At 42.8% G+C, this 15,914-nt stretch overlaps 1 protein-coding gene across 2 annotated transcripts; it reads left to right on the top strand.

Annotated features, from left to right (window-relative positions):
- Positions 1 to 1,932: 1,932 nt before the first annotated feature.
- Positions 1,933 to 15,674, top strand: stard3 (StAR related lipid transfer domain containing 3). Of its 2 annotated transcripts, none has more exons than XM_084472287.1 (15): positions 1,933 to 2,099; positions 3,658 to 3,872; positions 5,180 to 5,257; positions 5,878 to 5,955; positions 6,190 to 6,243; positions 6,648 to 6,765; positions 8,188 to 8,289; positions 8,430 to 8,485; positions 8,634 to 8,726; positions 8,945 to 9,007; positions 11,868 to 11,963; positions 12,224 to 12,303; positions 13,220 to 13,324; positions 13,423 to 13,516; positions 13,833 to 15,674. In XM_084472287.1, the coding sequence occupies exons 2-15, from the start codon at positions 3,660 to 3,662 to the stop codon at positions 13,941 to 13,943; spliced, it is 1,341 nt and encodes a 446-aa protein (XP_084328413.1). In that variant the 5' UTR covers positions 1,933 to 2,099; positions 3,658 to 3,659; the 3' UTR covers positions 13,944 to 15,674. The 2 variants fall into 2 exon arrangements, with proteins under 2 accessions (XP_084328413.1, XP_084328412.1); XM_084472286.1 differs by having other exon boundaries at positions 1,934 to 2,099; positions 3,653 to 3,872.
- Positions 15,675 to 15,914: the final 240 nt, after the last annotated feature.

Genomic DNA, 15,914 nt, shown 5'->3' with positions numbered 1-15,914 from the left:
CTAGCCTCCTCGACATTACAGACAACAATCTGTATTATTTCATTATTCCATTGAACTAGCCTCCTCGACATTACTGACAACAATCTGTATTATTTCATTATTCCATTGAACTAGCCTCCTCAACATTACAGACAACAATCTGTATTATTTCATTATTCCATTGAACTAGCCTCCTCGACATTACAGACAACAATCTGTATTATTTCATTATTCCATTGAACTAGCCTCCTCGACATTACAGACAACAATCTGTATTATTTCATTATTCCATTGAACTATAGCCTCCTCGACATTACAGACAACAATCTGTATTATTACAAAACTGAAGACCAGATATGGAAGAAACTGGGACCTGGGAACCTGGTAATATGTGTGTAATGCTGGAGGTTGTATGTATAGCCAGATACAATTGTTCTGATGACTAGTTGAATCGTTTTTTTCATCACTGAAAACTCATCAGTAGTATAAGCCTTTGTCTGCATACCATTTGATGTTTTTGGGAGAGTAGGATGTCAATTATTGTGGTTTTTTTGTCAGGTACAGACACAACTTATTTGTCTTTCTTCTTCAAGGAAGACGATGTTTTCCTGAAGGACACGGTTGAGGCAGCAGCATGGGGCCGGCTGCAGTCCTTCACTGCACTTCACAGCGTCTCTCTCCCACTGGGGTGGATTGGGATGGAGGGTGAGGAGCAGGAGGCAGCATCGACAGAGCTGAACTCTGCTGACGGCAGGGAAGAGGAAGAGACCCATCACGAGATTGAACCGTTCCTCTTCTCATTCAAATCGTAGATTATGAAATGTTTGTTCCTCTCCTGCAAACTTCTGCAGCTACTATTTTTCTTGCTTACTGTAAATATTTTCTTTCTTTATTTGTTTTTATTTTTGATTTGTTATTCATTGCTTGATTTTCTTTTTTATTTACTGTAAATATTATCACAAGAAGCTTTGTTTTTATTAATCACACCCATTTGTTTATTTGTTCCTCTTCATTGATTGATTATGTTTTCTGTTAATAGTTTACTACCAATTTTTTTTTTGTTCTTTTAAAATTGTTCTGTTAAATAAAAAGACAGTTGTTAGGCCTCCTGAGATTGGTGTAACTCAACGTGCGTCACACACAGCTCTTCATTATGTCTATGGAGGTACATTTTGCCCTCAGATGTGGTCACTTCGTTAATCCTCACATCTGTTGAGGTCATACCTTGGGGTCACAGTGGACTCTTCATAGTTCACCAAATCTTATTTTGACTCTTAGGTCATAGGCAGCTGGGCCTGCAGCTCTCACTGACAGGCGGCTACAGGAGTTCTCTTAGATACTGCCTTTAATCTGTCTGTGTAGATCTCAGTGCGGACCAGTAAGAGACCAGTAAGAGACAGCCTTGCTGGTATATTTTAACACTCACAGGACAGTCACCTATGACCTCATTAGGAAACTGTTACAAGATAGCGTTAGCAATCAATAGAGTAGGACACTACTTTATTATGCATTGACAAAGAAAATGCAAGTGTCAACATTTATTTAAAAAATATAAATAAACTTCTTAGAAATGGCTATTAATTATATAAGACAATGTCCTGAGAGAAAATATGCTATGATTGAATTTTAAATTTAATTTTAACTCATCACATTTTATTGAGTCTTTGAATACAATCGTCATATCACAAATTTGCCTGTTTAATAAGTGTAAAAGGCTGCCTTGTTCGAGATTTTATCCTTGATGCATGTATTGCACTATTTAGCACTATTTACTATTTTTTATTTACACCACTAGATGGCGCATTGCTAGGAGCGGAGCTCAGTGTGGGCGGAGTCAAACGTTTGACTCCGCCCACACTGAGTCTGCGGGCTGCAGTCAGGGGAACGCAACGAACGCTGACGGCTCGAAGAGACCGCCGACGGCTCGGACGACGGCCGATCGCACAGCACACATCAAACAGACTCAGGCCACCGATCTCGCCAGACTGTCCAACGACCGATAATCGAGTCGGTGTGTCGGGGCCATCTGGAACACGATATATAGGCCGGAAGTGGTTACACTGAAAAAAAAAAGTATCCCGGAAGAGGCGAGGGGGGATGTTGACGTTACGCTGAATAAAGTGAGTCCCGAAGTACAAAGTATCCGCTTTAAAGACATTTTATTTAGACAAGGCTGTGTTCGGATGACATGTCATTCGTATGTAGATGTGGAGAGAAATGCCCAGGGTGTTTGTGCTGTACAACAGACTGAGTTAGTCGGCTAACAGCTAGCTGTAGTTAGCTCTCATCAGTGGAGTCTATTGCTATTTATATATAACTATTGTCTATGGCTATATATTTATATATAACTATTGTCTATTGTTATATATTTATATATAACTATTGTCTATTGCTATATATTTATATATAACTATTGTCTATTGCTATATATTTATATATATAACTATTGTCTATTGCTATATATTTATATATAACTGTTGTCTATTGCTATATATTTATATATAACTATTGTCTATTGATATATATTTATATATAACTATTGTCTATTGCTATATATTTATATATATAACTATTGTCTATTGCTATATATTTATATATAACTATTGTCTATTGCTATATATTTATATATAACTATTGTCTATGGCTATATATTTATATATATAACTATTGTCTATTGCTATATATTTATATATAACTATTGTCTATTGCTATATATTTATATATAACTATTGTCTATTGCTATATATTTATATATAACTATTGTCTATTACTATATATTTATATATAACTATTGTCTGGGTTATATGTTCGTCCTCATGTCGTAACGCTACCTCAGTGTGTTTGATTCAGAAACTATGGAGTTCACCAAGTATCTATTGTCACGGTCTGTGACGGATTGTTAACATTTTAGTTGAATGATGTTCTCGTCTTGTGGTTCATAGCAGAGGAATGTGTGCCAAGCTTTGCTAAAATACTTGACCTACTACATAGTTCACTATACGTAATTTTATTCCTATATTCTTCGAGTTTATCTTATTTAAAATAAGTGTAACTTAACCTTTTGTTTATTAACCTCAATGAATATGTTGATCATAAAACGCAGTCAATGTTATTTCCTGACAAATCTAGTTCCCTTACGGGCAATTCCAAAATATATTTCATAACATGCGAGATACAACATAGACACAACATTTTCTAAGTTTATTCATATATATATATATATATATATATCTATATCTATAGATATATCTATAGATATAGATATAGAGAGAGAGATAGATAGTTTGCGTGTATATAGACATGCACACAAACCTTTCTCTGACATTTTAGTTGTATGTAAAACTATAAGACTATTTTTGATCAAGATGTAATATACTCTGACACCCAGCCTCAAATCCTCAACATGTGAATTAAAACTTAATGAAGACCCTGACGTCTGATGAATGAACAGTGTAGGATCGAGGTTGAACTTAATTACCATTTAATAAAGTTGTCTCAGCAGTATGTAGATTTGTCTGCATGTTCCAACCATCTGTTGGAACATGTGTTCTAGTTGTTAGTTCCCAAAGGTTCATTTTTCTGTTTCTATCATCCCCGTTTTTCTATTGCATGATTTGAAAACCACCAGCTACGGCTCTGTCTGAACACGCCCCCTTGTTGTAACCCGCCCCAGCGCAGGAATGCCAGGGGTAGACTACGGGGAGCTCGGGGGGAGCCTCCCTGCCATCGCCTCCCTGAACGCGTCCTACTCCACCACCATGTCTCTGCCCTCGCCGTACCTGCTGGTGCCCCCCGGGGAGCGGAGGGTCATCTCTGACGTGCGGCGGACGTTCTGCCTCTTCGTGACCTTCGACCTCCTCTTCATCTCCCTCCTGTGGATCATTGAGCTCAACGTGAGTCTATGAGTCTGGTGCTGCTCCGGGGGTTTGATCTGACTGTAGGCATCCCAGCAAGAGTCCTAACTAGGGGGTGTGTGATGTGACGATATTAGATCGTGAATGATTAAAATGTCTCAAATGTCTCTGTGATCTGGCTTTACAGAGAGATTGTGTCGATATTCGAACATGCATTCAAATATGACGTGACCTATCCGTATTAGAATGTATATAATCGATATATAAAGTGCCATGTTGTGTGTTTTTTACAGTCTATGATTAGACCGTTTGGTTTTTACTTTTTATTTTATTGTTTGCCATCTCATCCATTCGTGGGCGCTCTAGTCAAGCGTATATCTAATCAGGATAATAGTATATCCTGATTCGAAAATGGATAACGCACAGAGCAGCCAGCCTGAGCGGTAAATTGCGACCCCAAGTCATCCCCGCTGACAGCAACACGCTGCATTGGTGGAGAGACACGGGCTGCAACAAATACCCGCTTCTCTCAACATAGACGCACAAATCCCTGTGTGTGCCAGGCACGTCTGTGCGCTCCCAACGTGTGTTCTCCGCCGCTGTTAACATCGTGAATAAAAAGAGAGCCAGACTTGATCCAGATCAAGTTGATAGATTGGTGTTTCTAGCAAACATTAAGAAATTATTATATATAGGCTATAGGCTTTACTTCTGCTGCTGTCTCCTGTTTAAGTTGTCATGTCATTGTTTGCGCTATGCAGTTCAGATTCCGTTTTACTTTTTCAATGCATAGCCTAATTTTGTGATATGCATAGTGGCACTTGATATTAATTAAGTTGATAACCTGTTTCAAACAAAGAGGATATGGCCTAAGTCCTGTTTATGTCTCCTCTTGTCACGTAATACATTTGTGATTCCATGATCACATGCGTGCATGACGTCTGTAATATGGAAGTGGTTTGGATTTTCCAAAACCGACACGGCGCAAACAACAGTTATTTGCAAAAATTGCAAAGATAAGGTTCGCACGTCGGATGGCAACACGACAAACCTTTTGAACCACCTCAAAAGAAAGCACCCGAAAAAGTATGCTGACAGTCAAACAGTAACTTGTACTGTTCAGTAACTTAGCAAAATAGTCTTAAAAACCACCGTGATAAAGAATCGTGATAAGATTGTGGATCGTGATCCTGCCTGAAAAAAATCGTGATATGATATTTTTGCCACATCGCCCACCCCTAGTCCTAACCCCTTCTTGCTTCTTAATGACGGGTATCTAAAAGGCACAAAGTATCTACTTAATGGTTAACGGTAGACTTGTCTGTTTGTTTTCGTTGGACCTACAGATCTCCAACACAATCTGGGACAACCTGAAAAACGAGGTCCTCCTCTACGACTTCAAGTCTTCCTTTTTTGACATCTTTGTAAGTTGAGCACCACAACACATGCCCCGAGTTGGCTCCGGCTCCCATCGAGCGTGTTTCCTCCGGAGCGGTGGGGCGCGACGAGCTCTGGGTCGGCTAGGCAGGGGTTGGCTTCGGCATCTGGCCTTATAGCGCCTCTCGCCTCCGCGGGGCTGTGGATGCAGGGAGCACAATACAGGCTGTTTTTTTTTTAAGCCAAAACACTTCTTTTAATCATTGGGCTAAGGCAAGTTTATTTCTATGGCACTGGTTAAACACAAGGCCATAATCCTTCACACAGGAAAAAATCTGATGTAAAATCATCATTAAATGAGAAATGTAATATACAAGAGAAATAGATATAGAAAATATATGATGGTAAGAGAATGTGTTATTAACTCAAGCTGGAGTGTCTTATGTCTTAATTTAATGTGAAGCCTGATGAGAACATCTGTAATAAGGACATTTTCTGTAAGCTTTTGGATGCAAGGATATTCTATAAGCTTTTGGGAAAGTGTACCATTTGGGTGTAAAAACATATTAAAACGAGGACAAAAAAATATTTTCACATAATAATAATAATACAGTATTATGAAATAAAAAACCCTGAGAAAGTTCCTTGTTCCGTTTCTTTGTCACAGCTCCTCGCCCTCTTTCGCTTCCTGTCTCTGCTGCTGGGTTATGCAGTGCTGCGACTTAGGCACTGGTGGGTGATTGCGGTAAGGTGTGTGTGTGTGTGTGTGTGTGTGTGTGTGTGTGTGTGTGTGTGTGTGCGTGTGCGTGTGTGTGTGTGTGTCATTTGACATCGAGCAAGGACTCCTCTTGAACCATTTGGTTAACACTTTTTTTAATTAAATGTTTATTCAGCTGTCCAACCAATCCCTTCATAATTTGGTTTAATTTTTGTTGACTTGAAAGAGTTTCACCAGGATCATCTTCTCTGTCCTCAACAGATCACCACTCTAGTTACCAGTGTCTTCCTTGTCATCAAGGTTATCTTGTCCAACGTGAGTAACCCATGCCCCACTCACACCAATCCGCAGAATGTATTTTCCCCATGTGCCTATTCCTATCTAGTGCAACACTAACTTCCTCGTCTGCTTATCTTCCTTTCTGCAAGCAAAGCAGAACTGATTTACTTTGCTTACTTTGCTTACGTTTGCTTTGTGACCACTTCTAGTTGTTCACACATAATATTCCAGAATAACAAAAGATTATTTTTTTAAAACATTTGACTTAAAATGGCACTCTACAAGATACTCAGACACTATTTCAAATACATCAGATACTCAAGTCACATTTAAACATTTCAAAAGCATACAAATGAAGTGAAGGAATGAGGTAAGGAGAGGTGCGGTCGACTTGTCAGTGGACATTATGACCCAGGTGTCTCTTGCTCCCCTCCACACAGCTCCTGTCCCAGAATGCGTTTGGCTACGTGCTGCCCATCACCTCCTTCGTGGTGGCGTGGCTGGAGACCTGGTTCTTGGACTTCAAAGTGCTCACACAGGAGGCCGATGATGAGAGGGGTGAGTGGATGATGCTCTTCAGTGTTTCCCCTAAGGAGGGAGGGAGGGAGGGAGAGAGGGAGGGAGAGAGGGAGGGAGAGAGAGGGGGAGAGAGGGAGAGAGAGAGAGAGAGGGAGAGAGAGAGAGAGAGAGAGAGAGAGAGAGAGAGAGAGAGAGAGAGAGAGAGAGAGAGAGAGAGAGAGGGAGAGAGGGGGAGAGGGGGAGAGGGAGAGAGAGGGAGGGGGAGAGAGGGAGAGAGGGAGGGAGGGAGAACTGATGCAATAAAACAGTCAGTGCGTTTACATGGCACTCGAGAAAACGACATTTTTGGGTTAGTCCGACTATGATTGGGCTTTTAAGATGCATGGACTAAAATCGGACCGGATCGGGTTTCTCATAGTCGGATTAAGACCCTAGATTATTCGATTGATAGTCTCATTAGCCGTGCATGTATATATTAAATGGGATTGGGATTGGATTATGTGTTCTGTGGCTGTGCAGGCTCGAGATTTTTTCCCATGGCTGTGAGCTAGAAGATAGTCGTGTTGTTGTCGCCGTCGAAAAACGAGAAACAGCGATTTATTTAAAAAGGTGGCGATGAAGATGGAGGAAGCCGGTGTCGTGCAAATGTAGCTACCCCCTATAAGAATAGTATCCCCGGCCACAGTAGCGCGCATGCATCCAGTGCAGGCGCGCTTCGATTTCACCCCATTCACCCAAGGCTGAATTCAAAGTAAATTTTTCTAAATGTTGGTCATCAACGAGGTTGTAAAGTAACTTTGGGCACGTCTGTCAAAATAAATGTTTTTCTTCAGTCGTCTTTACGATCTTTATTCATTCATACAGTTTACTGAAAACATCTTTTCTCTTTAACTTTTGTGCATCTTCTTCCAAAAATATTGTCTTTTTTTAATGTATTTTCGATAATGACCAGCGACGTTCTATACATTATCCCGCTTATTACACGGGTACTTGCCAAAACGAAAAAATAACTTCACACAGTGTGTCTGTTTACAATTGATTTTTGTTCGTAGTGTTGATCAGCAGAGAAATCGTCCGCCAAAGACGTTGACGTCACTTAGCAACCGAATACGCTGGGGTTGATAAGTTACCGGACTACTTGCAGAGTGATACGAAAGTCGTGAATCAGAGGCAAAAAAAAAATCTATTTTCCTTGACCGTGGTCATTATACGCATAGCAACGGTCATTATCGAAAAATAATTGACCGCCGGAAGTCGGGAAGTGAACGAGTGTCACACAGCATTGAGAAGAGCCGTGTAATAACAAGAAATAACATGCAAGGCCAGAACAAATGATTTTGCTGTCAAAAAATTGCACTGGCACTAGTATTGCACTGGCACTAGTAAGCATGCAGGACAAAGATGCTCTTAACGACGGAGCTCACGACCATACCTGGTCAGTTAAAACTTTGTGTTTTCCAGCCTACCTGGCTGTGGTGCACGCGGCGTGCGAGCGGGCTCCGATGATGTACCCGCCTCCTACGTCGGACGGACAGTTCTACTCCCCGCCAGAATCCCTGGCAGGTAATGTTGTGTTACTGAGTCGTGGTATTGTTCTGTAGCCCTAGCATGAGCTCTTCATGTCCACGTGGCCGTCCTTAACATCAGTCTCTAAGTTTCTTGTGTGTCTTCCCTTTTGAAACGTACCCACTGTGTTATCCAAGGGTCAGAAGAGGATCTGGACGAGGAGGGTCTGGGACGACGGGCAGTCACAGCCGAGGTGTGTGTGTGTGTGTGTGTGTGTGTGTGTGTGTGTGTGTGTGTGTGTGTGTGTGTGTGTGTGTGTGTGTGTGTGTGTGTGTGTGTGTGTGTGTGTGTGTGTGTGTGATGCTGACATGTTGTGGGCGTGTCTCTCCCCCCTCCCCCAGGAGAAGGAGTATGTGAGGCAGGGCCGTGAGGCCATGTCTGTGGTGGAGCAGATCTTATCCCAGGAGGAAAACTGGAAGTTTGAGAAAAACAACGTGAGTTCAGGCTAGGACCTTTGCACACATCTTTTATCTGGGAGATAAGATTGGCATTTTGTATACTGGAGTCACAATGTCCTTCACTGTAACCTATTCTAATGCCTCCGCCACTGAATAAATTCCGGTTTCATTGAAGGTTTTTGGATTAACCCAATTGAAATGGATACTACGGTTGTCTATTAATTACGATATCTGATGTATTTATTTTCGTTTAGGAAATAGGAGACTCCGTCTACACTCTGGAAATTCCCTTCCATGGCAAAACCTTCATTCTGAAGGTACAATGGCTTCTTTGATCATTTGGCACAAACACCAGAGATGACTTTTATATGATAACGCTGCTGATTCTTCTTCCATTCGGCCGTTTAAGGACAAAGCTAAGCTTGTTGACAAAATCCACTCTGTACCATTAGCTCTGCTTGGTTTTCTAACCCCTCCTCAATCTTTCTATTTTTTCTAACAATATATGAGAATCTAAAGGTAAGTGTATTTAATAATAACCAATGTATTAATAAGAAATCCAAAATCATAGGGGTTTCTAGCATCATTTATAGCAGGAATGCACTTGAAAATCATGAATAAGAACTTGGATCTTTTAGAGATATGGATCCAAGGAAGTTGAACCGCAATAAACAATTTTAAATGACAGTGGGTCCCCCACAGTATCACACCTTGATTATTGATAGAATATCAAGGCTGAACATTAATACAGCTTCTTTTGTTTCCCAACAAGTGCTTTCTTACAAGACTGGCTGGAAACTAGACCGATTCCGAAATTAGTTTTGTGGCAGCTTGCATCCTTAAGTGTTGCATTACTGCCATCTGCTGGACTACGCCTTGGCCCATCTATTCCAGCATTGCTATGCCCTGTGTGAAAGGATGCAACGTTGACATTTTCCAGAGCGTAACTGCATGTGTGAATAGTGAAAATAATTCAGGGTTCCTGAATGGTTATCATTACCCTGGAAATCCAGAGTTCTCGCGAGAGCACAATTTGAATTTGTCATTCTGGGAACGAGCAATATTTACATTTACATTTAGGGAATTTAGCAGACGCTTTTATCCTTTAGATTATATATATATATTATATATATGATTTAGCTTATCGACCTTTGGTTGCTCTTAGTGATGGCGGTACCAGACGGCCATTGTATTGCATTGTATTGTATTGTTGACCGCCTTGTATGCCAGTACCATCATCTTGAATCTGATGCGGGCTACTACAGGGAGCCAGTGGAGGTGGCGGAAGAGGGGAGTCACGTGGGAGAATTTAGGTAGCTAGGAGCGAGTAGTCCAGGCGGGAGATGACCAGCGCTTGGACTAGAAGCTGAGCTGCTTCCCTTGTGAGGAAGGGCCGTATCCTGCGGATGTTGTAAAGTGCAAATCTGCAGGATCGGGCCACTGCGGTGATGTTGGCGGTGCAACATAACTGGTTGTCTAGTACCACACCGAGGTTTCTGGCAGTCGGAGACGGAGATACAGTGATGTTCTCGACAGTGACCAGTAAGTCCAAGTGTGGGCAATCTTTCCCGTGTATTAGGAGGAGCTCAGTCTTGTTGAGGTTAAGCCTCAGGTGATGGGCAGTCGTCCAAGTGCTGACGTCCTCCAGACATTCAGATATGCGCGTTGCAATCAGGGCTTTGTCAGAGGAGGGGAATGAGGAATAGCTGGATGTCTGTAATTACAACCATGTGATGTAATTACAGAGCCTAGAGATCTGGTATAGAGGGAGAACAGAAGGGGCCCCAGTACAGAGCCTTGAGGGACACCAGTGTCCCTCAAGTGTGCAAGGTTTGGACAAGGAGCCATTCCATGTGACCTGATGGGTGCGATTCGACAGGTGTGAACCAGGATAGGGCAGATTTAGCAATGCCAAGTTCGGCGAGAGTGGCAAGGAGGATCTGGTGGTTCACCGTGTCAAATGCTGCGGACAGGTCGAGGAGAATGAGAACCGATGAGAGGGACGAGGCTCTGGCAGCACGGAGGGACTCAGTCACTGCGAGGAGCGCCGTCTCAGTGGAGTGTGCCTTCTTGAAGTCTGACTGGTGAGGGTCAAGCAAGTTGTTATGTGAGAGATAAAACTAGCCTTTAAATACACAAGGGAGCTCAGGCAGCCGTAGCTCCGCCCAGCAATCAAGCCTATTGTTGACACCTTGTGACTGAAACTAGCTTGAACGACCTCTTACTAACAGCAACAACAACAACACAGCCAAAAACCAACACGGCAGCAACACAGTTAAAGTTAGTCTAACCAATTGTAATGCTAATACACTAGAGTTCTTAGTATCAAGACTCACCTACAGCCAGATATGAGACAACCTTCTTAAAGACAAATATAAATGTACAATATACTCACTCCCCGATTCCCCTGGCCCAGAACATTAACCAATCACATCGGTGTATCTGATATAGGCGGGCCAAAAGTGTTGTTGTTTTACCGGCCGGATAGACAAGAGTCTTATCTATTGGTTAGCTCCGCTGGTCTGGATACGTCACCCCTTGTATTCTTCTGATTGGTCGTAGTGTTATCCAATTGCGTGCAGTGATATTTTCAAATGCATGCTTGGTGCCGCCCCCTCGAGTCGGGCCGTTTTCATCACTCGTTGCCAGACCCTACAGCTTTCTAGATGTGGGGCTGGATTTCCAGGCTAGGTTATCATAGTCATCTACCAGGAACTATGTGAAAGAATTGAATTGAATTTATTTATTTAAAACAGGGACAATGCACAAAAAACATTAATCTTGTAAAACAAGAAGAGATGCTTTGAGCCAGGTTATAGCAACAATTGCTAATTTCCGCCTGTAGTCCCTGGGCAGGTAAAGTGCTAAACAGATACAATATTAAGATTAATTGAAATAAGACATAATAACCATAATATTTAAAAAATTGACAGAATGTACTAATAAAAGCACGGAAACAGGAGTGCCAAATCATAAAGTGCACAATAGAGACCAACAACACATACACTCTCTCTCACTCTCATCACACATTCAAACACATACACATACAATACACAGATAACAATGAGGCTTAAGAGAGTAGTTTGTTCAGACTTAACTAAAGCTAAAGGTCCAATTTGCTTTCATGATGGCACCCAGACCATTCCAATATTGTTTCTTTTCCGTCCTTTGCTGCAGGCTTTTATGCAGTGTACTCCTGAGCTGGTGTACCAGGAAGTTATCCTGCAGCCAGAGAAGATGGTCCAGTGGAACAAAACCGTGTCCGGTTGCCAGGTGACGACACTCAAACCTTTTAGATCATTAGTCCTTATTCACCTCACATTGACCCAACCAAATGCATTCTAAATGCCACCTAGGTGCCATCAACCATCAGAATTCAGAACTTCTAACGGTGGATGGAAAGGGCCTCATGTTCTATATTCTGAGTTCTGAAAGGACCTCAGAGGCTCTTCTGGTTTGAGATGGGAAAACAAAGCAGACCTCTTGTGTGTGTGTGTCCACCAGGCTGAGCCTGCTCTTGTGTTCCTCCTCAGATCCTCCAGAGGGTGGACGACAACACCGTGGTCTCCTACGACGTGGCTTCAGGGGCGGCGGGGGGCGTGGTCTCAGCCAGGTACACAGAGACACCTCCGTGCTGCACACGGGATCAGATCAAATTAGAAGTCTTGATTGCTAGGGGTGTGACGACACACTAAAGTCACGGTTCGGTACGTACCTCGGTTTTTAAGTCACGGTTCGGTATGTTTTTCGGTACAGCAGTTTTTTATTATTTTATTAAACAATTTGATTTTGATTTGATTTATTAAATTGTATCAAACAAATGCCTTACACAAATGAGAAGACATCAAATACAATTGAGGATAAAAACACAATAAAGTCCAGGACTTATTTTCATTGCGGTCCTCAACACAAAACATCAGGACACGACGAGACAGTAACAGAGTGTGTGATAATCAATAAAAACTTAATTAAAAAAATAATAACGCACCGAAATTTATTTTTTTTGGTGCGTACCGAAGTGAAACGTACGTCGAACCCGTACCGAAATATTTCGGTTTGAATACGCGTAACGTTACACCCCTATTGATCGCCCATTTGGGCTGTTGATTAGTCTATCCACATCATACATTTTTAAATCTATGAATTGTTTGACACTTATAACAAATAACAAACATTTGCTGCTTCATGTGGAAGTTCAATTAAAATGTTTGGTTCACGGATCATTATGACAGGAACAGTGAGTATAGTCTTTTGTTGCTGCTTGTCAGATAAAGCAAGCCCAATTAAGACATCGCTTTGACTATTAAAATGATCCTAACTTGAAGCCCTATTGTCCGTCCATCACTGAAAAATATTTCTGACCGTGCTGATGTAACGAGTTGAAGAACCTGGCTTAGAACCAAAGTGCAACGAGATAAGGGGATACATGGAGAATGTATTTGATCTGATTTAGAATCAGGTAATAGCAGAAATGAGTCTTGTGTAACAAAGCTTGAAGCCATTTATCTATCATTGTCTTTGTCCCTCAGGGACTTTGTCAACGTGCGTCGCGTGGAGCGCAAGGGCGAATGCTACGTCTCGGCGGGCATAGCGACGGAGCACGACGCCAAACCCCCGCACAACCGCTACGTCAGGTACGCCCTGCCCTCCCAGCAGGTAGAGGCGGTGTGCCGTCACTGTGTGGTTCGGTTCCCTGACCAACGCGCTCTCTTCCGTCTCTCTGGTCTCACAGGGGAGAGAACGGCCCTGGAGGGTTTGTGGTCCTCAAGTCCAACAGCAACCCGTCCGTGTGCACCTTCATCTGGGTCCTGAACACGGACCTCAAGGTGAGGACCAGGGCTGACGAAGTGCTCCGGTTGAATAAAGGCTCACCCCTTTGGAAGGGATGGGAATCTGCGGGGACCTCACATGGGTTTCATTTTGGTAACATTCAAAAGATAAACTGTACTTTATAAATCCCAGATGGGGAAACCATGGAGAAAAAGGCCCCTCAGCGCTTTAGATGTGAGCACCTTTTAGTCAGTAAGACACCGGATCGTCACCGGTACGGTTTTCTACATCCTCCCCGTTGTGGAGTGACGTTGGCGGCTCCCTCCAGGGTGTTTCTCTTCCACTAAATCTCTGTTGTCGTCCTCCTCCCAGGGCCGCCTGCCGCGCTACCTCATCCACCAGAGTCTGGCCGCCACCATGTTCGACTTCATGACCCACCTGCGCCAGCGAATCACAGACCTGCGTTCCTCCTCCCGCCGCTAGGACGGCGATCGGGGAGCCGAGCCTCCCGTCAACAAAAGCTACGTGGCGTTGTGCGGCGTTGGCGGCGTTGTCCCACGACGAGAGCTCACGCCGCCCTGATGGGTGGCGCTGCACTGAACGGGGAAACTTGACATTTCCACCCAGGTGGACTGAAGACGTGAAGGTGTGTGTGTGTGTGTGTGTGTGTGTGACGTCTCTACAGGCGTTTGCAGCGCGTCCCGGTTAGCCAGCGAACCGATCTGGCTGTTTAAAGAAGATTCTCTCTTCTTCCACTCAACTCTTTTTTGTTGTTAAACACGGTTACATGCATATCTTTATGTAGGCCGGTGTGCTTTACTTTTCTTGAAAACATATTTTTTTTGTATCGTTGTGCAGTTGTCATTGTCATGTTCTCAACCTGCCATACGTTGTTTGATCAGGATTATTTTTGTGCGCCTATCAAGATTTGAGTTGGAATGAGGTCATTTTTTTGTGTCTTCTCTCTCTCTTGTGTCTTGCCTCGAAGAGAGCCAATGTCCCCTCACAACATGACTGAGACGCTGCTGCAACCTCTCATGTCTGGTCTGGCTGTGATGAGCAGTGAAGACGCACTGACCGTGTCTCACCACTAGAGGGAGACGCCACCAATCAAATGCGTTGAGTTTCAACGGTCAGCTCCGACCTCACCATTGTAGTCTCATGGTTATAGGGCAGGATCCAAATCGATAGGCTCTTTTAGGAAGACCTATTTAAATACAAATCATCGGTAATACGGTTAATCGGTAATAGATGACCTCTATTTCTGTGAATTGTATCGTTTTTGTGCCATCGTTTGAGCGGTATGATGACTCACACTGGTGGGTTGGACAAATAAGTAACTGTGCAAAAGATAGCTGTTGGTTGTCGAAGGCAGATATTTAAATTAATCTTGTTTACTAAGGGAATCCGATCTGCCTTTTGTTAATCCATGTACATAAAACCTAAAACTGTGCACCTCGTTATAATGACGCTCCTGGATCACAAGTTGGCCGTCTCATGTGCAGACGCTGCGCATTGGTGTAAGGCTAAACTCTGTTTACTCCCCGGTGGGTGGGGGGACGGCGAACAATCTGAGTGAGTGAGGGAGTGAGCAGGAGAGGTTGAGCTTGTGCCTTTCATTCGCCATAAAACCAGACAAAGCATGACATTTGTGTCTGGCCACGTGCCACGTATGTGGCCCATGTTGGGGGGCCACACCACAAGGTCATCCGTCATCTCACACTGACCTGCCTTTCTTTTTGTTGCCTTCACCCCCCCCCATCCCGCCCGTACCTTCTGACAGGTCGGCCTAGGATCCTCTAGTACCGCGGTTGTTGCCCCTGAGACACTTTGTTCACTTGTGAACAATGAATGAGTGAAAAGATAAGCACTCTAATAGACTGTGAATGATGATGATGAAAATAAGTGGGGGCCTTAATCAGAAGAAAGAAAAAACATGCCTGCCTTTACTTGTCCTTTGTCCCGTTTTTTGTTTCATTCTGATGTTGGTTATATTTGGTGACTCATGCTTCATAACCCCACCACTGCACTTTTGTTGCTTTTATTGTCCTACTTATTATTGATGTTTAAATGCTTTTAACAAACTTAAATCAGAATTACTGTTCATTTGAAATCATGACTGGAATACTGATCCTGACAAACTCAAGTTTATTTTGTAAGAAAATTCCCCAAAACTAACCCCAAATGAAACTCTAATAAAGTGTATACACTGAATACGCAAGTTGTTCATTATTTACAGCTTCACACTTTATTCTTCAACTTAAGAGGTGGATGTTCATGGCTAGCTAGATGGGTTATTGTGTGTGTTACATTTACCTTTATGAACGTATGTGTGTGTATTTCAGTATACACTTCATATGGGATCATGACCTCAAGGCATCTTCCCAGGATCACATGACGTTGGCACTAGCGAGTTGATAACGAGGGGTGACTATACTCATTGTGAAATGAATC

This window comes from Micromesistius poutassou (assembly GCF_964030765.1).
Source record: "Micromesistius poutassou genome assembly, chromosome: 1".
In the NCBI taxonomy this organism is placed as follows: domain Eukaryota; kingdom Metazoa; phylum Chordata; class Actinopteri; order Gadiformes; family Gadidae; genus Micromesistius; species Micromesistius poutassou.
Note: the sequence above shows the minus strand (reverse complement) of the source record. Positions and strands in the feature narration are given on the sequence as shown.